This window comes from Rousettus aegyptiacus, unplaced genomic scaffold (genome assembly GCF_014176215.1).
Source record: "Rousettus aegyptiacus isolate mRouAeg1 unplaced genomic scaffold, mRouAeg1.p scaffold_m13_p_12, whole genome shotgun sequence".
In the NCBI taxonomy this organism is placed as follows: domain Eukaryota; kingdom Metazoa; phylum Chordata; class Mammalia; order Chiroptera; family Pteropodidae; genus Rousettus; species Rousettus aegyptiacus.
The window spans coordinates 41,544,606-41,572,040 of NW_023416287.1; the positions used below are offsets into that span (position 1 = coordinate 41,544,606).

Here is a 27,435-nt window from a genome sequence, read left to right on the forward strand (position 1 = left end):
AAGCAAGTTCCCCAGAACAGAGGCCACGTGTGTCCTGAGGGACCCGAGGCCCTGTCTGTATCCATCCTGCACTTTGGGATCCCTACTCAATATGGTCATTGTGCCTCTGGGGACATAGGTTACCCCTCATGAGCCCTGAGACAGCAGCTCAGAGGCATCTCACTTGTGTCACCTGGAGCCAGCTCAGGAGGAACAAGAAGGGAGGAGAGAAGACCCGTTCCCCTGGGGCACCAGACTGCCTGCTGGGCAGTCAGCTGCCCAACCCCTTCACTATGGAACCATGCTACACAGAGCTTCTTGAAATGCTGATGTTTAATGACCTACTTTACATGAAGAAAATGGACAATGAGAAACTTCTACAATGTCTGCATATGAGACCCTAGATATTTGCGAAGAAGAGAACAGAGCCTGGACCTGCTTAGCCACTGAAGGGCCACATACGGGGAGTTGTTGGTGTCCAAAGTGGGTAGAGAGACCAGGCTGGGGTGCGATCTTACTCAGTGGAACCCCTCCAGGCAGGTCTCGTTCAGGAGCTGAAACACTGTTCTCCAGGGCTCGGTGCGGATGACAAAGAAGCAGATGAAGGTCTAAGGGAACAAGCACAGGAATGGAGTGTGGGTGGAGAAGCCTTGGGAAGCTTGTGGCTCCAGCTCTAAAGACAGCATCCACCCCAACGTCGCATTCCTGGGGTGAGAAGCCGGGGCATGCAGGCTCTGGCTTTCAGGAGCAGCCCCAGCCTGAGTCCTAGATGTTCCTGATGGGGATCTCTCCTGAGCCTAGGGGCTCCTGTGTCGCTCTGCCCTTCTCAGGGCTGTGGTCCCTCGGGGAACCCCAGGCTGTCCCAGTGTGACCCATGTCCCTAGTTCAGCAGTGGGTGCTCCTTCCTAGAGGGAGCCATCTCAGAGGGGCCCTGACCCTTAGTGGGTCTATCCCAGAGCAGGAGTTCACATCCCCTTTTCTGCTGGAGCAGAAACTGCAGCTCAACAGGGCCCAGGGCAGAGCCTGGGAGAGAGGGCAGGGGGCCACCCTTAGCCCACCCTCCTTGGTCAGTGCCAGGGGAGCCTGAAAACTGGCCACTCAGGCAAAAGAGATGTTGGCCACTCCTGACATGTTCCTTCTCCTGAGAGCAGGAAAGAGAGGTGGCTAAAGAGCAGGGAGAGGACATCCTGTGGTTAGAACTTGGAGACCTGGACCCTAGGGGCAGGAGCAATTTCTCACCAGTTTGGGCCAAAATGTAGATAGCTCGATAGGGAGAGTGGACAGAGTCAGGATCTCAGATTGGCCAGGGGGCCACAAGTGGCCCCCGGGGCTTGCCTGCCAGACTGGGTTCCATTGCGTAGCACAAGCAGTGGCTGTAGTAGAGACAGCAGCTCCCTCACGCCTCTGTGTCCCCAGGAATGGTATGTCCTCTGCCCCACCCCCCACTGCATTCCTATGCAGGCCCACAGCTGTGGAAACTGAAGGAGGCTCACGCGTGTCTTACATTGTTCAGCTCTGGGCTTTCTTGAAAGGAGCAGTTGTCAATGTCTTCATCAAATTTCCCACACCTGGTTCTGCGAAGCTCCAGCTCCATGGAGAATGCCATCATGGTCTTTACCTGTGATATGTATAGATGTTAAAGTGGAAACATCTCTCATGGTCCCATTAAATAGTTGCTAGTGTAGACATATGGGGTGCAGGGACCGGTCCAAACACTACTCTCTTTGAGGAGTTTGCCTCTGGGCCTGCACTAGCTCAGCTTGGGACACTCTGGGCAAAGAGGCACGTGGGCCTGGCAGAGGCCCCGGGGTAGACACAGGATGATCACACAATATTAACTATTAATATCACGCACTGCAGTCTCAGATTTCCAAATGCCACAGTGAGACCCCACCTTCCCTTTCAGCATGCTTTTAGCTTCTGCGGCATTCCCAGAGACAGGTGACAAGTACCTGTTGGCCCTTGAGGGTGTTGGCCCTGCAAGAGTTTTGATCATCTCAGCCCCAGAGTGGGAGACTCATCTACAGCCCCATTCTCACAGCCTTCACCTGCCCAACATCAGAAAAATGCCACGAAATGCTAATGAAACACACACCCCTTACACACACGTACATAATTCAGACAGTGTTTTCTGAAATGTTCGGTACCCTCCTCTACTCCGTTCTAATCATTCTATGCTGTATCCTCCCACAGCATCGCATTCATTACTCCCAACATTCAAACTCAGTCTGTGACTTTAGATATAGAAAACCCAACTGAAGGTCCAGCCTGAGGCAGCCGCACTGGGGTGCCTGAACCAATGGGGACATTGCACACTAGTGTCCACAGAGGTTTGAGCTCAGTGCAGGGTGGAGATCCTCTGCCCTCTGTGCCACCACCACCACCAAAACCACCACCACAACACACACACACACACACACACACACACACACACACACACACACAGAGTCACACAATAGGAAGCTGGACGTGCTCCTTTGGGAGAATGTTTTCATTGTTTATGTCTGCAACTCAGATGAAAATGATATTTCTGGTTGCATTCTGTAGGGATTCCAAGGCAAGGAGAACACTTTAGGATTAAGAACCATTGTCTGAGGAAAAGTGTAAAATAATATCAATCCATGTAGGTGGAGAGCACAGGAGCTCATGGGAGTCAGAGCAGAGGCCCAGACCTCACAGCAGGACTTCACAGCTCATGACCCTCAGCTTTGTTCTCCCTCTCTCCTTCTCTCTCTCTGTATCTCTCTCTCTCTCTCTCTCTCTCTCTTTCTCTCTCTCTCTCTCTCTCTCTCTCTCTGTCTCTCTGTCTCTCTCTCTCTCTCTCCCTCTCTTTTAAAAAATTATTTCTTTTTATTTTACTTCCTTGAAATATTTTTTTCAACCAATCTTTTCAAACATCTTCTATGTGAGGCTCTGCCTTACTGGATGTCTTGATCCCCTCGTCATCCAAATTTTGAAGTCATTCTTCATTTAAAAAGTCCTAAAAATGACGAAGACTGAAAATACACCTTACGTGTGAGTAGACATCAACTGAAGTTTTTACATTTCCAAGAATTTCTTTTATAAAAGCTGAGATTAAATGAACAGGTTATGGTTTCTCTATATTTTACGGACTTCGGGTAGTGAACAAAATCTTTCGCTAAGACCCCCTCCCTCCATCCCCCCGCCCCGTCCTTGACCCTCACTCCTCACAAGTGCAGACCAGTGGGACAGGAAGATGTGATTACCTACCTGCTCCCTCCTGGAACTCCGAACGCGCACCAGCTTGTAGGCATTCCTGTCCTTGCTCTTCAAGTTGAATATGTGTAAAGCATACTCCACAGTAGCAGGGAAATAACTTTCCATGACTTTTTGGTCATCATTCTCCCTTTCCTCTTGGGAATTCCAGCCATGAGTCGCTAGGAGCTGGGAACCTATGAGAAGCAGGGGCATGGCCCAAGGCAGAGCCCACCTCCACTGCCCGCACAGCAGGACTACAGGCAACCGGGCACCCATGGCTTTCAGTCTGCCTCACTCAGGATCCCACCAGAGCTTACCTGGGCACTGGTCCAAATTATCTGCCCCAGGACAAGTCCTTCCGCTGGGCCTCCTCTCTGCTATTACACCCTGCTCCTTCCCACGCGTGACCCTGCCTCTTCCCTCCGAAGCCGTTAAAATTGTCTCCTGTCCAGCAGAGAGGAATGAAGCCTAGGCTGGGTGGGTTGGGAGGGGTAGCAATGCGAGGAGGGGTCTTCTGTAGCTGACTCTCGGCCACAGGGCTCCCTCAGCACCTCAGTGAGGAGAGAACACTTTCCTCAGATGCCTCCTAATCAGACGCTGAAATGAGGACACAACTGCAAGAGGTAGAACTAGGAGGTGATCCCCAGACACAGCAGTAAGGTGAGGGCCAACAAGAAGGAGGGGCAGGGCCGAAAAAGATGGGTTGCTGAGAGCCAGCTTTGTGGGCGATAGAAGGTAACCTGCACAGAGAAGGTGTGTATTATTTAGAAAGGGTCAGAGGGGCTTGAGGTTTGACAGGTGTTGGTGTCTCCTTGTTCTACTTGGCTCCTCAGACCCTCTGAGTTCTGGGACGGGCAAAGCTCACTGGCTCCTGGGGATGTTGCCAGACTAGGGAAGTTGGAGGATCAAGCTGGGCTCACTGCATCTCTCTTGGCACAGCTTCTCAGCTCATGGATGTGCTGCCATGCGCTCAGCCTGGGGCCTGGCTGGGTGAATACATGCTCTCCTGACAAAGGTGTCTACAGGAGAAGTGGCCATCGACACACACTGTGCCTATAATATCCTCCGTAGGAATTTATCTCCAGAGGAGGGGGAGCAGAGTAAAAGAGAAACAGAGAGGCAGAATGAACTAAATGCGCTCCATTAGTTGATTATTGGTGCCCTCCTGTGGCCACAGTCATCACAGTCCCATGGGCACAATTTCCTTTGTGCAGTCTGTAGAGAAGGGACCTTTACACCACGCTCCAGCTGGAACAGGAAATTCAGCTATGGAACAACTAAATAACATATTCTTCACAAACAAACTTCAGCTCTGTGACATGAAATAGGCCTCCGGTCTCTGTGTGCAGCTACTTCTGAGCTTTGGAGGGAATCATAATCTCCTGAAGATCTCGGCAGTTCTGAGAAGGCCTGAAAAGTTTGCTTCTTAACCAGAAACCTGCGGATGATGATGTTTTTGGTCTCTGGACCACGCTTTGAGAAGCACAGTGAGAGTGAGTCCCTAGACTTGGAGGCAGCCAATCATATGGAGAAATCACTCGATTGTAAGGGCATGGGGGTGGGCACTTGAGAAGGGTTTCTGGAGCCACGCTGGATCAGAGAAGGGGTCAGAACTCCATGCCTGGTGATAAAGGAAAAGGGTTTCTAGATCCAAGGCAACAGTAGCCAGACGGTGCTTATGGAATGAGAGAAAGCTGCTGCTTTGACTCTCACAGCCTGTCTTCACTGAGGTCTTCAGAGCTGGTGTTCTTCCTAGGAGCGGGAGCTCTCAAACCTGACCCCGGTCTCCCGCTCCTCAGGTCGCCCACATTCAGGAGAGTCTGCTGCGTGCTATCAGATAATGCTCTTCCCTGAGACCTGGTCTCCCTGTTCCTGGCCAGGCGAGCATTGCTGTCTACCCTCCATGTGTCTTTGTGATTTCCTTTTCAGACGAGGATCTAGGTTCACAGTTCCAAAATCTTCCATCAGACAACAACTCTGTCCTGACAGGACAACATCAGGTTGAAATGTGTTATCTACAATGAATAAGCAACTTGATATGATCATATGTAAAAAGCAGCGAGATGTTAACAAAACTCTACCCAAATAGGCTGTATCTTACGCAATATTATTAGGCTTTAAAAAAAAAAAAAAAAGAAAATTTGCTCCAGTGTGACTGGAATTGGAGGACATTATGATAAATGACAGAAGCGGACATAGGACAAATAAGGCATCCTTCTATTTTTATGAAGAATCCAAAATAGCCAAAGTCGCAGAGAAAGTAGAATGGTGGTTACCAGGCTGGGGAGGGGAAACGGGAAGCAGCTGTTCAAAGGGCATAAAGTTATGCACGATGAATAATTTCTGGAGATCTACCGTACGACATGGGGCCTGCTATTAACGATAACATATTGTGCACTTGAACATATGCTAAGCACGTGGCTCGTGCTCTTACCACACACACACACACACACACACACACACACACACACATTAAATTAACAAAAGTAATGGATGTTGGAGGACACCTCTACAGGTGATAAGTGCATGGCCTTGATTGTGGCAATGGTTTCATGGCAGATACTAATCCCTAGACTCTTTTGGTTGTAGACATTGGTTACTTCAACAAAGTGGTTTAAGTAAAGCAAAAAAAAAAAAAAAAAAAAAAACAAAAAAAAAAAAACAAAAAGGTTGCATCTTTTCTCAGGTGACTTTAAGTTCACCAAAACTGCCACTGAAGTGTAAGTAATATGATTCTTTAGTCTAAGAAGGATTCTGCATGTTTGGGACTGGGACAGGGTGTCAGCAATCATAGGAACATCTTTGTGGGTTTTCTGGGGAACAAGCCATAGAGACCTGGGTGAAGTAGAGTTCTGACACACCTAGATAGGTCGCAAGCGTGCCCAAAAGAGTCCAGGAAATGACCACGGAGGCCACTATCACCTTTCCATAGGAGGGCCTGAACACCATGGATCCGTCCTGCAAGTGTCAATGTCCATCTGTCCTAAGGGCCCACATGCATCCAAGGGATTGTCCACACGTACTCTTACACGAGGGATGGTTTAGACCTCTGTGGACCTCATCTGCCCTTACCGTGCAGGCAAGGAGAGGACAGGAATGGCCACACAGACCTAATCATGGATGTGCGGACACAGGTGGCCCTTACAAGTGTATCTATACTCTTGCCAGGTCCCTAGTTGCTCGGGGTGATTTCTCCCTCCCAGATTTAGAGCTAGTGACATATCAAGACATGAAGCGAAGGAAGAAGAGTGAATTGGGCCTTAGCCCATCAGAATCCTGAAGACATGGGCACAGACATTGCATATGCCCAGGTAAAGCCAGAAGGTGTGAAGTGCCAAGCTGGATGCCTGCAGCAGCTTGTCACAGCCCCCAGTCTGGGATCTAAAATGCCTCCTCTTCAAGGACTCATATTCTTCTTTCAATGCCCAGACACAGTATCAATGCTTTCCGAAAGCTGCCCCGACTCCCTATGGAAAAGCTCTGTCTCACTAAGCTGAGTCATGGGTACTTGTTGACCTGTCTGTCTCCTGGGGGAAGCAGGACTCCTGTTTTGCCCGCTCTTGTGTGGCTGGCACAAGCACCATATATGCATGATAGAGGAAGGTCTCAGTAACTGTTCACTGAAATGATTCCCTGGAGCCAAAGGCCTGTATTTCTGGAATCATTCCTTTTAACAATCAGAGAATGTCAGCAGTGGTCAGGAGCCCCTCTCCGTGGAGCTCAAGATGAGGAAGAGATGAGAGGAAGCCATCACCTCTATCTAGGACACATAATGCTCCTCACCTGCTTGGCTTCCAGGCCATTTCCTAAGGGCCCTGCCTGTCCTGCTTGACACTCCTTTAGGGGCCCTCGCCTGAATAACCTGAGATTCCCCAGGTTTCCCATGTGCTGGAAAACTAGAATGTACCCAGAGCGTACATGGTCAGAAGAAGAAAACGGGCTGAAAGAACTCCAGAACTCAGGACAGAACACAATGATCACAGTTGGGTCAAAGGAAACAGTTTAGGAGGGGCCGGGAAACTGGAGGGCTCAGTCCTCAGGTGACTTTGAGTTTTGATCATTTAAGGAATCTCGTTTCGACTTCCAGCAAATTTAAGTGAAAAAGAAGAGCTACAATAGAATCTAAAAATGGCAAGAGGACGAATAAAAATATAAACGTAACCACAAAATAGGTAAGGTCTCAATCTAAAATTACAGAGCAGTTTTCTTCTCCTCCCACCTGTCCAGCGTGCTGAGTAGTGATAGCCTTCTTCCTAAGCCCACTTAGGAGCATGGCACCCACCTGCCCACCTCATTCCAGAGCAGCCTGTTGTCCCTGCTAGTGGAATCAGAGATGGGGCCTGCTGGGGGAGAGGAAGTGCTCCCCACCAGCCTCTTTATGACTCACTCTTGGAAACTGTTCTTCTCCTTTCATGGGACCAGAGTTTGCTTTTCATCTCTTTCATTGTTTCCATGTAAACAAAGGCTTTCCTTGAACTTTGGGCAAAGTGGATTTGAGGATTGAAATAAGAAGAGAGAAAATAATCAACTCTGTTATAAATGTGTTTGTTGTTTCCAAAGTCTTTTTCATTAAAATGTCTCTCTCTCTTTCAAAAGCCCTCTTGCTCTCTCACTTTTGCCTAACACATGCCTGCATCCACTTCTCTCCTGCAAGCCTTTACTAGAAAACATGTAGATTCGCCTCAGTATACTAGAAACTCCAAAAAAGCTTTCTTGGCTTAAAAAACACGATGTTTATTTCTCTCATGATATTGCAAGTAGATAATATATAATGAAATAAAATAAAGTAAAATGTAACATAACATAACATAACATAACATAAAGTAACATAACATAACATAATATAATATAATATAACATAATATATAATATAATGCAATGCAATGCAGTACAATGCAATACAATACAATACAATAAATACAATGCAATGCAATGCAATGCAATGCAATGCAATGCAATGCAATGCAATGCAATGCAATGCAATGCAATACAATACAATACAATACAATACAATACAATACAATACAATACAATACAATACAATAATGTATGGTTCGCTTTTGAGCCTAGGCACTGTCCTATGGTCTCCACGTGCATTAACTCATTGAAGCCCCACAGGGAGAGTCAGCCAAAATGATATATAGTATATTAAATTGCATGCTTTTAGCATCTTGCATAAATAATATCATACTGTATTTCTTGCAACTGGATGCTTTGACTCAGATCATATCTGTGAGTGGCACCCACACTGGTACTTGTCGATCTAGTTCCTCCATTGTCACTGCTTTTGTTTTATTTGTTAGATCCTTATCCTAACAGACCATGGTTAATGCAATCATTCCCTACCAGTGACCCTAGGTAACTCTTTTCTTGTTAAAATTAGGCCTTCGGTAGCACCTCGCCCAGGTCTCCACGTGCATGTGTGTGAGGATTTCTCCAGGGTGGGTGCCAGAGGGAGCATCGCTGGGGAATGGGAGAGTCCCTTCCTTCAGTTTTATTAGGGTATCGCTGTGCTCATGATCTCTTTCTTTTTTCAGATTAAATTAAAGACAGTTCAGGGTATCAATGTTTTTGTTGAGGGTTTGTGCTTTTTTACGTTTGACTTCAAAAATTCTTTTCTCTGTTCTCCTGTATTTTCTTCTAATTATGTTACTTCTTTGCTTTTCCAGCTGGAGTTTGAATGTGTGTACGGTGTGAGGTAGGAATCTAAGGCTTGAGCACTTCACCCATGAAAGCACAGCTGACCTTTCAGCACTGTTTATGGAGCAATTCATTCTTTACTGTCCAGTTCTAACAACGTGTCCGTCTTATGCCTGTTTCCCAAAACATACTGGTTGCTTCTGAGTCCTTCTTCTCTAGTACTGGTGGGTAAAAAGGGCATAGGCCAGAGGTAGAAAGGTATCGTTTGACCTTGGCCAGAAAAAGGAGTAAATGCTAGGACTCATTCTAGGGCCTGGATATGTGTCTCATGTCCTGGGCTCTGCCTGCTACATGGGGTCACTCCCTACTCACCCCTGTCTCTTGGTCACACCCTTTGGTCACTGGGCTGTGGCACCCTGTTCTCTTTACTTAGATTCCAGCTTTGGGGAAGGTGGTCTGGGTTTGACCCAAGTGTTAGAAAGCCCTTCCTGGATTAGCCATTGCTATGGATGCTGTCGTCAGTATCTCAAACACCGAATTCTGCAAGCTCCACCCCATTCTTTCATCATTTGAAAACACGAGATTTGTTCTTGTATCCTTTTCTAAACTCTTTTTTGGTTTTATTCTTCAAGGATCTTGTCTTCCAGGCAAGTGGGAGTTACTTCTTGGATACAGGTAAGCACTTTTCCAGAGGAGTAGGAGGAACTGAGCATATCAGTCATGGAGAGAGAGGGCTGGGGTACAGAACCGGGAATAAAGGTTGATAGTGGAAAAACAATATCACCGTTGTATTCATTTACAGAAGCTTGAGTTTTTAGATGATTTTTACAGACAATATGTTGAAGTCGATAGAAACCATGGCAGGAGGAAAAGCAAGGGTTGAGTAGGTCTTTGGAGTTGGACACATCTGAGTTCAAGTCTCACTTATACTTCTTACTATTTATAGTATCCAGAGCACATTTTTACTTTATGTGAGCTTCTGTTTCCATAACCATAAAATTAGAATTATTTGATATCTCCCTGAAGGGGCTGTTATAAAATGAATGACATAACTTATGGGAGGCATTGACAGAATGCCTGGCAGAACCGGGCAGTCAACAAATGATGTTTCTAGTACTTACTCTTCTTGATTATTGGGAAAGCATCCCTCTGTAGCAATGTTTGGTTCTAACGATTCTCATCACCAGGCAGGTGGTAAATGAGCCACCCGTGTACACTACATTTTCGGAGCTGTGGGACCTGGGGCCACGAGGGGAAGGCAGAGGAGCAGGTGTTTCCGTGGCTCCACTGCCATCCATCAGGTTCCCTAGGATGGTGTGGACATAGCTTGGCTTCGAGTTTAGACTTTCAGTCTGAGCCATGTTGGGATCAAAGCTCAAGAAGACTCATTCTAGGAAATCAAATATGACGGTTTTCTTTTTGGAAGGCACTGACGACCAAACTCACGCTCCTGAGCTTCAAATTCAAAGTGTTAAGAAGCACGAGTTCGAGGTCTTGCATTCTGACCTTGCAGATGTGAAACCCTGGCATCATACTTAGCCTTCCGCACCCCCCTTTCCTCTTCTACAGTATGGTCTTGTGTCGAGTCTACATGAGGGGGCATGTGCAGCAATGCCGTGTGGCCTCTCACAGCGCCACGTCACTATGGACAAATAGAACACCTCTGTCTCTCGCCTCCATGCTGAAGTCAAAACAGCCTTGAGTTCTGCTTGTCCTCTACTGGGAGCCAGTTTTATTGCATAATAAAAGAAGGCTTAAGTGATAGGTGTAATCACTTGCTGAGGCCTGCCAAACTTTCTAGGCCAACCAATTCTTTTCATTTCACACTAGACCTTTGTCACAGGAGCTCTTTCCGGGCAGGCTGTTTGGGATAGTCCTGCCTCACGCACTTTACTCACACTGTGCACTGTGTTCTATTTTTCATTTTGACAGGTTTGGGCAATGTTTGCCACTGCTCCTTCCAAAAAGGTCTCTTTAAACTTTGCCAATTTGAGAAATGTGTCTCTTTTGCCTTCCTTAACGCTCATCCAGGCATGGACAATGGCTGCTTTGTCCTCAGAATTATTCCATTTGGAGTTCTTTTTGGGTACCCCACAGCAATTCCTGTTGACTCAGCTGAATTTCTCTTTTCTCAATTATCATTTGGAGAGCAACCGCAACGTCTAACGCTTACATTTATTTTGGTAACATTAAACAGAGAACTCATTGCAGAGATAACATGCCCTTTTAGGGGAACAATTCAGTCCATTTTCCACCTTCTGTACTTTTCCAGGCACATCAGCTGTTCTTGACTAAGCGAAAATCTTTTTTTTTTTTTTTAAGACTTACCACAATCCACGTGAATTCAGGCTAAAGAGTTAGATTTGGAATCTGTTTCTTTAATGTCTGTACATAGTGGTTCAAGTTAAAAGATCACCTGTAGCAGTATTAAAATATAAATATCAAAGATTGGAGGTGGGGTTATGCATGTGTGGGTCAATGACCATCTTTCGTATCAGCCATCAGACAAATATTGCCTAATATCGACAAATTCAGTGATAGTGGTGTAAGCCTATGACCCAGAGGAATCATAAGAGAAGACACTGAAAGAATTGGAACATAGCAACCTGCTACCAAGGACTGGGACAGCACCTGGGAGCAGCTGAAGACTGTTGCTTTTCGTCTTAGCTCATCTCTACTTCCTATCATGTGCAGACATCACTTTAACTAAAATAAAATAATGGTTCTCAGTTTTTTTTGTACCCCTCTGAATTCAAAGAGAAGTTGTCAGGCCCAATAGAGTGATGCAAGTTGAGGGGTTAGGGGCAGGAGCATTGGGCACCTCCTCCTTAGGGGGTGCCCCACAACAGGGGACCCAAGTGAAGAGCAGGTCAAAAGGAAAAGACAGCTCCTGGAAAACCCACTGAGTCATTTGACGAGTACTTTATGGCACTCATCTTTAGATTTTCCAGTTAAATGGTCTAAAGGTAACCATGGGAATGCATCACGCACTACCACATATTTCAAGAGCTTAAGGCCTGAGTCGTCACAGTCAAGTTCCAAAGTTGACTTCAGAGCCCTAACTCTGTGCACCTTTCTCTGTTTTAAGACATTCTTCCTCAGAGTTTGAACATTACTCCATTTCATAAGATTGTAAGATAGCTTTGGAAAACTGAATTCATAGCAATGTTTACTCACCTTGGCACGTGCACACACAAATCCCAAACAAATTCTAGCAACCAAAGGACTCCTTAATGAAAACTCAGGGCACTGAATTTCATCCTGGGACAGGTAAGCTTTAGCCCTAGAGCCTTTCCCATTTTACTAGATCCTAAGATGGTTACTAGAGTTCTGGAGGTGTGACTGATCTCAACGTCTGCTTGGGTCCTGGAGGGGATAGTCAGGAACTGTTTGGTCCAATCCTCCTTATGCTACAGGGAACCCCGGAAGCCCCACAGGACTCAAACTAAAATTCTCCAACTTCTAATTACAAGTTACTTTCTTTGGACTCTGCTCATCTTTCTTTGGCACTGTCAGTTGACTGTCCATCAGAAATTCTGGGGAGTTTATAGATGTACATCAATTCTGAGGCCTATCTGATAGACTCGGAACCTCTGCATTGGGGCCTAGGAACCTTTTTTTTTTTTTAACAAAACCTCCAGGTGATCCTGAGGCAGATGAGAGGGTACCATTCTTCGAAAAAACACTGAGCAGAAGGTCTCGAGGATCCCCATTAATCCTTTGATGAATGATTACATCCCTAGCACAGAGAGGGCAGCACACCAGTGGGAAGAGAATCCGAAGAGTCTTCCAGAGCTGCCCACAGCTCACAACATTTCACTTACCACATGCACACGCACGCAGACACACACACACACACACACACACACACACACACACTCGTCTATAAGGAGTTTCTGCCTGCGCCCTTTTTCCCTCCTAAATGTGGTCACCTTTGAGAACTGAAAGGAGCCATTACTGGAAAAGGGCAGCCCTAGTGCCCCTCACTGTAGTCCCTTAGGATCCCAGCGCAGCGAGACCTGCAGGAAGAGAGCAGACCCTGCTGTGGAAGGTGAGAACAGTCTTTGGAAATTCATGCTTCAAACCCTGCTCTGCCCATCCCAATCTCAGTGATGGGTAATGACTTTATTCATTTAGGAAACCTTCTCCGGCATAAGCTGAGACTTCAGTATCTGCAACTATCACTAAGAATGTAACAGATACAAGAAACATTCTGAAGTGAAAGAAATTTAGCTAAATTTAGAGGATTTTTTTCTTTTTCTTTCTTTTTTTTTTTTTTTACTGTGGTAAGATATACATAACATAAAATTTACCATTGTAACCATTCTTAAGTGTACGGTTCGGAGGCATTAAGCACATTCACCTTGCTGTATAACCATCACCACCATCTATCCCCAGAACTTTTTCATCTTCCCCATCTGTATCCATTAAACAATAACTTCACTTTCTTCTTTCCCATCCATCTCCTAGCGACCATCGTTCTCCTTTCTCTCTCTGAGTTTGATTACTCTAGGTATCTTATGTAAGTGGAATCATATGGCATTTGCCCTTTTGTGACTAGCTTATTTTAGCCTAGCATAATGTCTCCAAAGTTTATCCATGTTGTAGTACGTGTCAGAATTTCCTTCCTTTTGAAGGAAGGAAATACACATTCCACCATATGTATAAACCAATTTTGTTTATCTACTCATCTGTGGATGGACACTTGGGTTGCTTCCACTTTTTGGCTGTTGTGAATAATGCTGTTATGAACATAGATATACAAATATTTCTTTGAGTTTCTACTCTCAGAAGTGGAACTGCTGGACCATGAGGAATTCCGTTTTGAATTTTTCAGGAACTGGCATAGTGTTTCCTATGGAGGCTATACCGTTTTATACTTCCGCCAGCAATGAACACAGATTCCAATTTCTCTACATCCTCACCAACACCTATTATTTTCTGTTTTTTGGTTTTTGTTTTGTTTTGTTTTGTTTTTAAATAATAGCCATCCTAATGGGTGTGGAAGTGGTATGTCTCATTATGGTTTTGATTTGCATTTTCCTAAGGATTAGTGATTTTGAGCATCTATTTAAAGGATTATGAGCCATTTGCTTATTTTCTTTGCAGAAATATCTATTCATGTTTTTTTGCCCATTTTTTAAATAGGGTTGTTTGGTTTTTTTGTTGTTGAGTTGTAGGAGTTCTTTATATGTTCTGAATATTAACCATTTTTGAATATATGATTTGCAAATATTTTCTCTCATTCAATGGGTTGCTTTTTTACTTTTAGGACAGTGCATTTTGATACAAAAGAGTGTCCAGGTTATCTATTTTTTTTCCTTGTGCTTTCGATATCATATCCAAGAAATCATTGCTAAATCCAGTGACGCTTTCTCTCTACATTTTCTTCTAAAAAAAAAAAATTAACAGTTTTAACTCATGTTTAGGTCTTAGATCCAGTTGGAATTAATTTTTGTATATGGGTTAAGGTAAGGGTACAACTTTATTCTTTTGCGTGTGGATACTCGCTTTTTTCAACACCGTTTGTTGAAAAGACTGTCCTTTCCCAATTGAATAGTCTTGGCACTCTTGTCAAAAATCATTTGACCATATACGCAAAAGTCTATTTCTGGGCTCTCTCTTCTGATTAGTTTGTTTATGTCTTTGTTTATGCCATGACCATGCTGTTTCAATTTCCGTGCTTTTGTAGAGTTTTGAAGTCAAGAATTGCAAGACCTCCAGCATTAAAAGTCTCTCTTTATCTTTAAAGTTTGACAAGTTAATTATAAGGTATCTTGATGTAGGGCTCTTCAGAGGCAACCTCTTTGGGGATCTTAGGGGATGACGACTCTGGATGTTCATTTCCCTCCTCCAAATTTGGGAAGTTTTCAGCTATTATTTTATTAAATAGATTTTTTTTAAATCTCTCTCTCTCTCTCTCTCTCTCTCTCTCTCTTCTCCCATTTCCCTCCCCACCCACCCAACCCTCTGCCACCTTCTACTGTTTCTGAGACTTCCATCATGTACATATTACTTTCCTTGATGATGTCTCATAAGTCGCACATGCTTTCTTTACATATTTTCACATTTTGTTTTCTTTTTGGTCCTCTCATTGGATAATTTCAAATGCCCTGCTTAGGAGTTCACTAGTTTTCTCTTTTACTTGATCAAGGTGTGTTACTGAAGCTCGCTATTTAATTTTTCAGTTCCGTCATGGAATTCTCTAGTTCTAGGGTTTCTGCTTGAGTTTTTTGTTTTTTAATTCTATATTTTCGTAAAGTTTCTCATTTTGATCAGGCACTGTATTCCTAACTTTGTTTAGTTGTTTAGCTGTATTTCTTTTCCTTTTTAAAGACATATTACTTATGTATCTATTTATATATTTTTAAATTAAGTTTATTGGAGTGACATTGGTTAATACAATGATATAATTTTCAGGTATACATTATAACTTGACATCTGTATATTCTATTGTGTGTTTACCACCCAAAGTCCAGTTTCCTTCAGCTACCATATATTTGATCCCCTTTAACCACTTCAATCTCCCCCATCCCTCTATACTGGACCCCCTTTACCCCGTCTACTTCCCCCCTCCTCCTCCACCCGACTAGTAGCCACTAGTTTATAGGCCTCTGGTAACTACCAGCCTATAGTCCATGTCCACAAGTCTCCGTTTGTCCTGCACATGTGTTGCTTTTAGGTTTATATCGCACATATAAGTGACATCGTATGATTTTCAACTTTTTCTGTTTGGCTTACTTTGCTTAGCATGATTATCTTGAGGTCCGTCCATGTCGTCGCAAATGGCAGCATTTCATCTCTTCTTATGGCTGACTAATATTCCATTGTATGTATGTACCACGGCTTCTTTAGCCAATCATCTATGGTAGGACACCTCGGTTTCTTCCATGTCGTGGCCACTGTGAATAATGCTGCTATGAACATTGGTGTGCAAATGTCTTTCGAATATGGGTTTGCAAGTCTTTGGGGTAAATACCCAGTAGAGGGATTGTTGGATCATATGGTAGATCAATTCTTAGTTTTTTGAGGAAACTTCATGCTGTTTTCCATAGTGGCTGTACCAATTTGCAGTCCCACCAGCAGTGTATGAGGGGTCCTTCTTCTCCGCATCCTCTCCAACATTCGCTATTACTTGTCCTGTTGATTATAGTTATAGTAACAGGTGTGAGATGGTATCTCATTGTGGTTTTGATCTGCGTTTCTCTAATAGCTAGCGACGTTGAGCATCTTTTCATGTTTGTTGTCCATTTGTATGTCCTCTGAGGAGAAGTGTCTGTTCAGATCCTCTGCCCATTTTTTTGACCAAATCGTTTGTTTTTTTGTTGCTGCTGTTATTGAGTTGTACGAGTTCTTTGTATATTTTGGATATTAGGCCCTTATCTGAGGCGTTGTTTGCAAATATATTTTCCCATTCTGATTGTTCTCTACCTTGTCGACGATTTCTTTTGCTGAGCAGAAGCTTTTTGGTTTGATGCAGTCCCACTCATTTATTTTTGCTTTTACTTCCCTTGCCTTTGAGGTCAAATTCATAAAATCCTCTTTAAGTCCAAAGTCCTTGAGTTTCGTTCCTATGTTTCCTTCTATGCATTTTATTGTTTCAGGTCTTATATTCAGGTCCTTAATCCATTTTGAGTTAAATTTTGTGTGTGGTGATAGACAACACTCTAGTTTAATTCTTTTGCAAGTGGCTTTCCAGTTTTCCTGGCACCATTTATTGAAGAGGCTTCCCTTTCTCCACTGTATGTCTTTGATGTTTTTGTCAAAAGTTATTTGCCCATATAAATATGGGTTTACTCCTGGACTCTCGATTCTGTTCCATGGGGTCGTGTGTCCGTTCTGCTGCCAATACCACGCCGTTTTAATTACCGTCACCTTGTGGTATAGTTTGAAGTTGGGCAGAGTGATGCCTCCGGCCTCGTTCTTATTTCTCAGGATGGCTTTGGCAATTTGGGGTCTTTTGTGCTTCCATACAAATCTGATGACTTTTTGTTGTATTTCTTTAAAAAAATGCTGATGAGATTTTGATGGGGATTGCATTGAATCTGTATAATGCTTTAGGTAATATGGTCAGTTTAACTATGTTGATTCTTCCAATTCAAGAACGTGTAATATCTTTCCTTTTTTTCTTTTTTTTTCTGTATCTTCTTCAATTTCTTTTAATAGCCACTTGGAGTTTTCATTATATAGGTCCTTTGCATGTTTCGTTAAATTAATTCTTAGGCACTTTATTCTTTTTGGTGCAATTGCAAAAGGAATTATTTTTTCCACTCCCTTTTCTGATGGTTCATTATTAAAGTAAAGGAATGCTACAGATTTTTGAATATTGATTTTGTATCCAGAGACTTTACTATAATTGCTTATTGTTTCTAGTAGTGTTCTTGTGGAGTCTTTAGGGTTTTCTATATAGAGAATCATGTCATCCACATGTAGTGACAGTTTGACTTCTTCATTTTCTATTTGGATGTTTTCTATATCTTTCTCTTGCTCGATTGCACTCGCTAGGACCTCCGACGTTATATTGAATAACAGTGGCGATACTGGACAGCCTTGCCTTGTTCCTGGTTTAGAGGGAAGGTTTTTTAGTTTTTCACTATTAAGTATAATATTGGCTGAGGGTTTGTCGTAGATGGCCTTTATTATGTTAAGGTACTTTCCTTCTAGACTGATTTTGTTAAGGGTTTTGATCATAAATGGATGCTGTATCCTGTCGAAGGCTTTCTCTGCATCTATTGATATGATCATATAATTTTTACGTTTTAATTTGTTTATGTACTGTATCACATTAATCGATTTGTATATGTCAAATCATCCCTGAGCCTCTGGGATGAAGCTGACTCGATCGTGGTGTATAATCTTTTTAATATGTTGCTGTATTCGGTTCGCTAGTATCTTATTCAGGATTTTTGCTTCGTGTTCATGAGAGAGATTGGTCTATAGTTTTCTTTTTTTGTGTTATCTTTACCAGGTTTCGGTATCAGAATAATGTTGGCCTCGTAAAATGAGTTGGGAAGTATTGCCTCCTCTTCGCTTTTTTGGAAGAGTTTGAGGAGAATAGGTGCTAAATCTTTGAATGTTTGGTAGAATTCACTGGTGAAGCCGTCTGGTCCTGGACTTTTACTTTTTGGTAGGTTTTTGATGATTGTTTCAATTTCTGGACTGCTGATCGGTCTATTTAGATGTTTCGGTTCTTCTAGATTCTGTCTAGAAAGCTTATATTTTTCTAAGTACTGGTCCATTTCTTCTATGTTACTAAATTTGGTATTATATACTTTTTCATAATATTCTTGTATGATCTTTTGTATTTCTGCAGTGTCCGTCATAATTTCCCCTTTCATCCCTGATTTAGTTTATTTGTGTCCTTTCTCTTTTTTCTTTAGTGAGTGTAGCCAAGGGTTTGTCAATTTTATTAACCTTCTCAAAGAACCAGCTCTTTGTTGCATTTATTTTTTCTATTTTTGTTTTGTTTTGTTTTGTTTTGTTTTCAATTTCAATTATTTCTGCTCTAATTTTGATTATTTCTTTCCGTCTGCTGACTTTAGGCTTCATTTGTTCTTCCTTTTCTAGTTTTTTAAGATGAAGCATTAGTTTGTTTATTTGGGCTCATTCTTGTTTTTGGAGGTAGGCCTGTAATGATATGAACTTTCCTCTTATGACCATTTTTGCCATGTCTCAATATCTTTTATATGTTTACAATCATTATCATTTGTTTCTATGTATCTCTCGATCTCTCTTTTTATTTCTTTCCTGACCCAGTTATTCTTCAGTAGCATGTTTTTTAATCTCTATGTATTTGTGGTTTTACTTGATTTCTTTTTGCAGTTGATCTCCAGTTTCAAAGCATTATGATCAGAGAATGGGGTCGGTATGATTTCAACCGTCTTATATTTGTTGAGGCTATCTCTGTGTCCCAGTATGTGGTCGATTCTTGAGAATGTTCCATGTGCACTGGAGAAGAATGTATAAGCAACTGTTTCGGGATGGAAGGCTCTGTAAATGTCAATTATGTCCAGCTGGTCTAATGTGTCATTTAAGGATGTTATCTTCTTATTGATTTTCTGTTTGGATGATCTGTCCATATCCAACAGTGGGGTATTTAGGTCCACTACTATGATGGTGTTTTGGTCTGTTTCTTCCTTTAGTTCTTTTAGTATTTTCTTTACATATTTTGGGGATCCTTGATTTGGAGCACAGATATTAATAAGTGTTATGTCTTCTTGGTGCATGATTCCCTTTATCATTATGAAGTGTCCCTCGGTATCTTTCTTTACCTGTTTTATTTTGAATTCTATTTTGTCTGATATTAGTACTGCTACTCCTGCTTTTCTCTGAATGCCATTTGAGTGAAATATCATTTTCCACCCTTTCGCTTTAAGTCTGTATTTGTCTTTGGAGCTGAGCTGTGTTTCCTAGAGGCAGCATATGGTTGGGTTTTGTTTTTTGGAGCCATTCTGCAACTCTGTGCCTTTTTATTGGTGAGTTCAGTCCATTTACATTTAGGGTGATTATTGAAATACGAGGTCTTCTTATAGCCATTTTATCTCTTGCTTTCTGGTAGCTCTGTGTTTCCATTGTTCTGTTCCGTTTTCTTTATTTTGTGGGTTTTCCCTCTGGTACTTTTTGCTTTACGTTATATACTTCGATTCTGAATCTTTGGCGAGTGGGTACCATTATGAATATGTAAAGGATAGTGATACACACACACACACACACACACACACACACACACACACACAGAGTCATCCATTTTCTTCTGCACGTATCTTATCTCCATTCCCCTTTGCGAATTTTGATCTTCAAATCTCCCCCTTTTCAGTCACTGTTATCACAAGTTGTTCCTATGTATGCCGAATGTTTGTCACTACCTTGTTGTGCTTTAATTTTATACTTTTTATTGCTTTTTAAAAATCTATATCCCAGCTTTTCCAATTAGCTCTGTCTTCTATTTATTTCTTCTCCATCTTGCAAACTAACCTTGAATGTTCTTATGAACAGGCACGTGAACGCAGTCATTATTGTTGGCCAATACAATTGAGGCCAAGAGGGCTTGGACACCACTGGTGACTCAAGAGTCGTGGTTTGGGAGGGGTCTCAGGCTAACACCCAGTTTTTGGACATGTTAGACATAAGCCCATTCTTACTACTTGACATTGAAAAGTGGTTGGTATATAGATGTAAGAAATGTCTAGACCTGTAGGGAATTTTTATAGGAACTTATTTGAACCAAACTGATGGCATATACCAGGGAGCAAGATCTCAAACGCTCTGAAGAATAACGGTTTTGCAGTTTCTTTTATGCATTTGAAATTAAGGAGGGACTATAATGAAGATTACGTGAAGAAAGTAAGGTGGGGATCAGATTACATGATAGTTAAGATTATGTGCTTCCTTGAGGGCGGTCTGTCTCAGAGGAGAGGTTCTCAAAGGAGCATTTCAAAGTTAACATGCTAACTTAGATGTACAGAAACAATGGACAGGGCTTGCTTAAGGCAAAGATAAGCCTTTTACTAAAAGTGCTATATGCCTGGGACATGACTACCCACCAGGACCTGCCCCATTATGAATTTATGATCAGATTACCCTGTGAGGTTACTTTCCACAGAACCCCTTTTTCCTCCACAGAGGCACATCCATTGAAATCACAGGTCCCTGTTCATGTCACTTTGTCTCCTAGTTCTCATTTGGCTATAATGCCCTAACATTTGTAGGCTTTCAGGAAAAGTCACCCCAAGATGTGTCTCTCTAGCATGCAGATTTTGTTTGAGCTAAAGGCAACCAAGACACTGTAGGCTCAAGAGAAACTTATGCCACCATTTAACTACCTAGAGAACTTTGAATTATGGCCCTTGCCTTATAATAACAGATTATTAGAGATGATCTTTTCTATGTATCCATAAGGTATGGCAAACTTCAAATTATTGAACATCTGTTCTTATCATTCTGTGAAAGATTCCTCCCACCTCTCAAAACCCCAAGGTCCCTACCCTCTTTCTTAGCTCAGAATGCCGTATATACCTCAGTTTTCCTTTCTGTCTTTGAACCTTTATTTTATTTGTGGTCTCTGGCTCACTCATACATGTATGGTTCTCATACACATGCATGTAATTAAATTTGGTTATTTTCTCTTGTTAATCTGTCTCATGTAGATTTAATTATTAGGCCAGCCAAAAGAACCTACGAGGGTAGAAGAAAGTTTCTTCCTCCCTTACATCTTCAATTTAAGACTGATCAAGAACAACGCAACAGTTGCATCCTTCTGAAGTCAACTCAGGTGCAGAAAACATGAAGAATGATGAGGAACGAGAAAAAAAATACTTTAATTATTAGTTATTTCCAAACGGGTACACTCATACCTTACCTGGATAAATACACCACTTTCCTTTTTACTTCATTGATATAAACTTGATGTCTTCTATACAGGTTTCATTTCCTATTTCTGCGACATAAAAACAAGTGGTATAATGTGCTACTTTCCATTTTACTTTTTTTTTTCATGTCCCTTGGGGATTCTCCCTTCCACGTCTTACTGAAAAAATTAACTCCAATTCTGCAAAGCTATTTATAATTTGAATTTTGGGAAGTTTGTCAAAATATACCAAAAGGTTTGGACACTTGACTAAATAGGATCAAAAGTCATTATAAAACAACGCTAATTACTCATTTAATCAAGTGACAATAAAATATTTCAAAGGCAAATGCAGAAGTTTATATAATCGTTAGCAAAACTTTGTTCTTACTATGAAGGAGATTTGGTTTTCTTAAGTAATTAAGGACCTGATGAAGCCAATGAAAAATTATTTTGGTAAAACACAAAATTTTTGTTTTCTATTCAGAAAACTTTTCCACAATATTTTATCAGTAGCAGAACAATAGCTCATGAAAACTGTCCTTTTATCAGAAAGAGAACCAAACTCTAAATTTGCATCAGCTTACTTTAATATTTAAATTCATTTACTTGATTAAATTCACATCGGTCTTATTCAGCTTGACCACACACATCAATGTCCTTTCTCAAGATACCTTTTTCATAAACTTTCTATGACTTTCGGTGTCTCTTTTAGTTTGTCTCTTGTTCTCTTACCCACTCAGAAGTAATTAGGAGAAAATTACTTAATTTCCCTTAATAAAAACACATCTCCTTAGCTCATACCATTTTAAAAAGCCAAACATATAAATAAGTAAGTAAGTAAGCAAGCAGGCAAGCAAGCAAGCAAACAAACAAACAAACAAACAAACAAATAAGACAACGACCAAAAAACCAACAAAGGGAGAAAAAAAATCAAACTATCATATTTTAATATGCACAATTGTTTTTCTATTTGTATTATTTTTTGTAGCTTTAATTACATATATTAGAATTCTTAATCTTTAAAAACCTCAATTCAGTGAAAACTAAAAAATAAGCAGTTGTGAAATGTTTTGTTACACCAGTGTTCTTTAGATTGACTAGTTTATGAACATGTTTCATAATTTCTAGAAATATGCATTTCCCCATTGCACAATTTTTAATGTGGCACAAGACGTTTACTAATCGACCCAAATATTTTTATTTTCTCTGTAATAAGAAGCAAAAAGTAGATAAAATTTGTTCAGTAATTAATGTTCTTCTTATTTTATCTTATTTGGAAATGACCTAGATATTCAATGACTATTCATCATTTAATATAGCAGTAAAGCTTTAAAGTTTCAATTCACCAAATAGATTTAAGAAACCATTTTTAAGTACACATACACTATACTTATTGCTAAAAAGTCACTTAAAAAATCTTTTTACCCTAATTACATTACTTAATTTATTTTCTCTTAACAATTATGATTATTTATGAAAATTTTATCATATCAAGTTATTTTTCTTGCGGTCAAATTTTGCAGCAGAGGTAACGTGAACTTATTTGACTAATAAATCTAGGTAGAATAAAAGTATTATTTAATGCTGATGACTTTAAAGACATGCCTATTTAACCAAATAAAACTCAAGCCAGCTTAATAGCAAATATTTTCCCTGATCATATGATTCTGAAAAGCATTTGTGTTAGTTTACGTTATATTTTCAAAAATTCTCAAATAAGCTCTTCTCTGTTTAGGTGAATTTAATAGATCTCTTTCATAAATTAACAATACCATCCGGAAGTAGAAAATACCATGCAGTACATATGAAAATACAGACAAACGCAAAGAGAGACTTCCTAGTTTTCATTTTAAAATTACTGCCATATGATGGGCATGACAATGTACAAGAACAGTTGGATCCGATTGTATTTCTGACAAATGGAATGAATTAAGGTTAATCGCTTAGATGGATAAATCTTTTTTTCTCTTAATATTGTGGAGAAGAAAATTAAGACTTGTATTTGTCTTTGGCAAGGGAGCTGTAGAGCCGGAGAAGCACTTTGTGCTTTCAAAAAATCTTCATCCCCCCCCCCCCACCCTTCGTTTTCCCCTTTCAGTCTTAGGAATTGGGGATGATAAGATAGGCGGGCTTTTAACTGGTTTTAGAGCTGTTCTTAAAATTTGGGTTGTAACTTAAGTGACATTATATGTTGACCTACCTAACTACAAAGCCCCTAAATGTTTTTGTTTGTTCGTTTGTTTGTTTGTTTTACTCTGAGTATATAGTTTAGGTAGAAGATCTTTAATATTGTATTATGCTCTTGAATCTTCAGCTTCCAATTTTTCTAAATTTCTGATAAAAAGTTATTAAATAATTCCAAATGTCTTGTTAGGCTTCAGCTGGGACAAACTATTTCTGGCGGTAACAATTCCATGGACTCAGGAGGGTACAAAGGTCATTACTTTCCAGAGTCTTTCTCTCCGATAGCCAAAAGAAAAAAACCTGATATCCTTCAAGTCCCAGTTCCCCAGCGAGACGCGATGGCTATTTCAATAACACAATCATGTGAAAGAGATGCAATCGCTTCACATGAAGCCTGTTGAAAATGTACCAATTGACCTATAAACTCATACCTTAATTTGTCAACAGGTTTCGGTTTTATAATACTGGGCAGGGAAAGTGTTCCTAGCCAGACAAAATATCCATTCCTATAAAACATTCAGGTAAAGTTGACATAACTTTTTTTTTTTAACATAAAGCCTGTTTAAAATTTTCTATTTTTATGATCTTATCAGTCCTTATATTTCCATACTCTTTTAATCTCACCGTAGCCTGAGTAGGACTTTACCAATGGGTTTTGGTACCACAGTCTATGTATGAATTCCCATACCAAGGAGTCCTTAATATTGCTCTTATCTATCCCCTAAGAAAAAAGACTTTAAGTCCCCATGAGATGTCAAGCCAAGGGACTCTGGTCCTGTTAATCTATCTTTAATTTGATTTAACCTCCCTTATGCTCCAAACAATTGCTGGTCAGTTTCTCATTGTAATCTATTCCTTCCAGGCTTCAAACTGGGGTAAGGAAAAAAAAAAAAAAAAGTAGACTTATTTGGGGCAATTTAATGTTGGGGGATGAGCAAGGGGTCAGTGCTGACCAGGAAATTCTAGGCTGATTGGTGTTACATTCCACTCCTGGGAGAGGCTGACTGCAATGCAGTTAGTTATTATGTTTTGGTTGAGTGGCGTGGCTTATCAAAAGTAACTCCATTTGGTGGTCTTTTGTTTCTTTTTAACATGACATGATAATACTGAAAATAATTCAGCATCAAATTATAATCATCACATTATCTCAGTGTGGTAAACAATATGCAGATGCACTCATGTAAGCACGGGTACACACACAGTCACATGCACACACGTACTGTATTCCTCTTATACTTTTCTTGTTTCTTATTTTTATAACAAACATATCGTAGTAATTTGAGTTTTAGAAAACGACTTTTATTTTCGAACATAAGGACGAGTTTGCAAAATCCGCTCTTTGTCATTAAAAATTTTCCCACAAATAAAAATAGCTTGGAGGGTGGAAGAGGAAAGGAAGGAAGGAGGGGACAGGGAAGAAAGGAGTTGCAGCAGGGAAGGGGAGAGGTAGGAAGTTGTTCTACATTAAAAGAAAAAAGGGAAGAGAAGTAGTGGCAAAAATTTCGAGTAAATAAGTATTGCTCTCCTCATTATGGCACACCCTATGTGTAATCCAGAGCCTGAGAACCCCCAGAGACTCTTCAGGACCAGGCTCCTTGTGGCAACCAGAGGATGACATAAACATACAACTTAAACAACAGGCATGAACCTCAAAAACTTCAAGCAGAGTGAGAAAAGGCACACAGAGAAGTCTACATACTGTAGAACACCATTTATATAAACTTCTTAGAATAGTAAAAGTTGATCTATAGTGGGAAAAAATTAACTCGGTAGTTGTCTTTGGGGGTGAGGACTCAAATTGACTGGGAAGGGAAATAGGGAACTTTCTGGGGTCATGCTCATGTTCTCTCTCTGATAAGAATTTAGATTACACAGGGCACGCATTTGTCGGAATTAAGCGAATGCACATCTGAGGTCTATGTGCTTCACTACGGGTAAATTTACAGCAAATGGAAAAGCTGTAAATAATTATTAAACTCTAGTTGATACTACTCGTGCTTAAGTGTTTCGGAGTGAGGAATACTGATGTCTTTTACTTACTTTAAACTGCATTTAAAAAATGGATTGATGGATGAACAGAAGGGAGAATAGATGTGACGAAGCTAGTAAAGTACAATATTAATGGTAGAATCTAGGGGATGGGTATATAGGTGCTTGCTATAAAATTCTTCTAACTTTATGTACATTTGAAAATTTTTATAGTAAAGTCACAGGAGAAAAGCATCCCACTCCACCACCCCCACAACTCCCCTGTGCCCTTTCTTCACTGTCTGCCTCTCTCTGCCTTCTCCCCTTTCTCTGATCTCCTGACGTATCACCGGCCTCTGGGTTCCTACTTGCCAGCAGTATTGTCACCACGTTCCAGGAAAAGCTGGGATAGGCAGAGCACAGGTCTGGCTGGCATCCAGGGTTGAAGAAATATTCTTCTGACATTTGTTAAAATGGTGAAGGAGACTTCACTCAAAACTATTACAATAAAGATCAAGACTATGGAAATAGGAGAGAAAAGGAGCTCAATTTTAAATACAACAAGGACAAATGGGGATTTAGAGCCAAGGGAGGAGGAGTCAGAAAATGCAAAATTACTAGGAGAAGACAAGGAATAGTCTTGCTAGACTAACCTAACAGGACTCTTTTAAAAGACTTAGACATCAAAGGTGAGGGATGAGGAACTCGACCAGATAGGAGGGTGGGGGAACTCTCACCAAGACAGGGTTAGCAGGCCTGGCAAGGACAGGACACGACCAAGGCCTAGGCCTAGTGAGGAAGTAGATTTGGAGGAGCCAGACTAAAGCTTCATCGGGTCCACGTCACTAGGTTCAGCTCCTCTGCTAGTGGCGGAAATTGGGGGGTTGGGAGAGGCAGGGTCCTGAGGGCACCATGGAGAGGGCAGGGCTTACCTGAGTGGCCTCTGAATTCCAGCTTCAAAATCTGGTGCAAATGTTTTAATGTTGTCCTGGGCAGGAACAATCATCTCTCTGCCGTCCAGTTGCAGGTCGATAAAGGAACTGGAACCCAAGATTACAGAAACACTTGAGAGAGAAGTCACAGCAGCAACCACACTGTGGATTTGAAGAGGAAACTCTGACCACCAAGAGATGCCAAAGGGATTGCTCAACCCAACTCAGAGCCATCCTGTTTTCCTTGTGGCCAGGGCTGAGGCCCAGAGAGAACAGAGAGCACCCAGCTGCACAAGACTCCTGCCTGAGTCCCTAGATGCCCTCTCCCTGCCCCCTCCACCTTAGCTGTGCTGCTTCAGACACCTAAGCTGCCCTAGGAACTATGCTGCTTGTGAAAATAAATGGTACCTTGTAATAAAAAGCAATGAGGGCCTGGTAAATCCTGAGAAAAAAAGCTTTTTTAAAAAGATTCTCTTTTCCTCCATTAAGCGCAAAACAGTTAAGACCACTATTCTCTGTCTTGCCTCTTTCTACGGGGACTGTCAACAAGCTTTCCAGGGAGTATCACAGTTTCGTTATGTTATGGCATCAATCCCTATCAGAGCCATAAGAGGTTTGCAAATGTTGGCACGCGGTGTGAAAGTACCCTCATGTCTCTCTTGAGTTGAGTAGTGGGAAGGGGGAAAAGGAGAGAAGGTGTTTACAAGGGACCTCAGATCCTATGTCTTAGCCATGTTAGGTTATCACGACAATGTAGGGCAGCTCGAAAATGACGTTGAGCAAAATAAGCCAGACACACATGTACTAACACTGCATGATTCCATTTATGGGGAGCGCAAGATCAGGTAAAAACCAGAGTCTACAGGGACAAGTGTGTGCGTTGCCAGGAGCCAGGGCTGGCCACAGAACTGACTGCAGAAGCACGAGGCAACTTGCCTGGGTAATGAAAATGTTCTAGACCTTGATGGAGTGGTGATACTGGGGTACAAGTTTGCTAAAATTTCTCAGTCTGGCCACACAAAATGAAGTATTTTATTGTATATGTATCATATCTCATTCAAGGAGTGGTTAAACATCAAGAAAGTTTTCCACGCAGTGGACGCAGGACTAGAGTCAGTAACATGGCTCCCTGTGGGGAGAAGCAAGAGCAGCCCATGTGCTTCG

At 41.6% G+C, this 27,435-nt stretch overlaps 1 protein-coding gene across 2 annotated transcripts in view; it reads right to left on the reverse strand.

Moving 5' to 3' along the window:
- Nucleotides 1-294: 294 nt before the first annotated feature.
- Nucleotides 295-27,435, reverse strand: part of LOC107498633 (cystatin 9 like) — a 29,816-nt gene continuing 2,675 nt past the window's right edge. Inside the window, exons 1-5 of one of the 2 annotated variants that reach the window (XM_016121969.2) lie at nucleotides 26,272-26,412; nucleotides 21,197-21,274; nucleotides 3,211-3,642; nucleotides 1,484-1,597; nucleotides 295-587 (exon numbers count right to left, since the gene is read on the reverse strand). In XM_016121969.2, coding sequence (XP_015977455.1) covers nucleotides 498-587; nucleotides 1,484-1,597; nucleotides 3,211-3,474 — 468 coding nt within the window. In that variant the 5' untranslated portion in view covers nucleotides 3,475-3,642; nucleotides 21,197-21,274; nucleotides 26,272-26,412 and the 3' untranslated portion in view covers nucleotides 295-497. Of the gene's footprint in view, nucleotides 588-1,483; nucleotides 1,598-3,210; nucleotides 3,643-21,196; nucleotides 21,275-26,271; nucleotides 26,413-27,435 lie in introns of those variants that run through there. The other variant, XM_036229757.1, reaches the window with a different exon arrangement.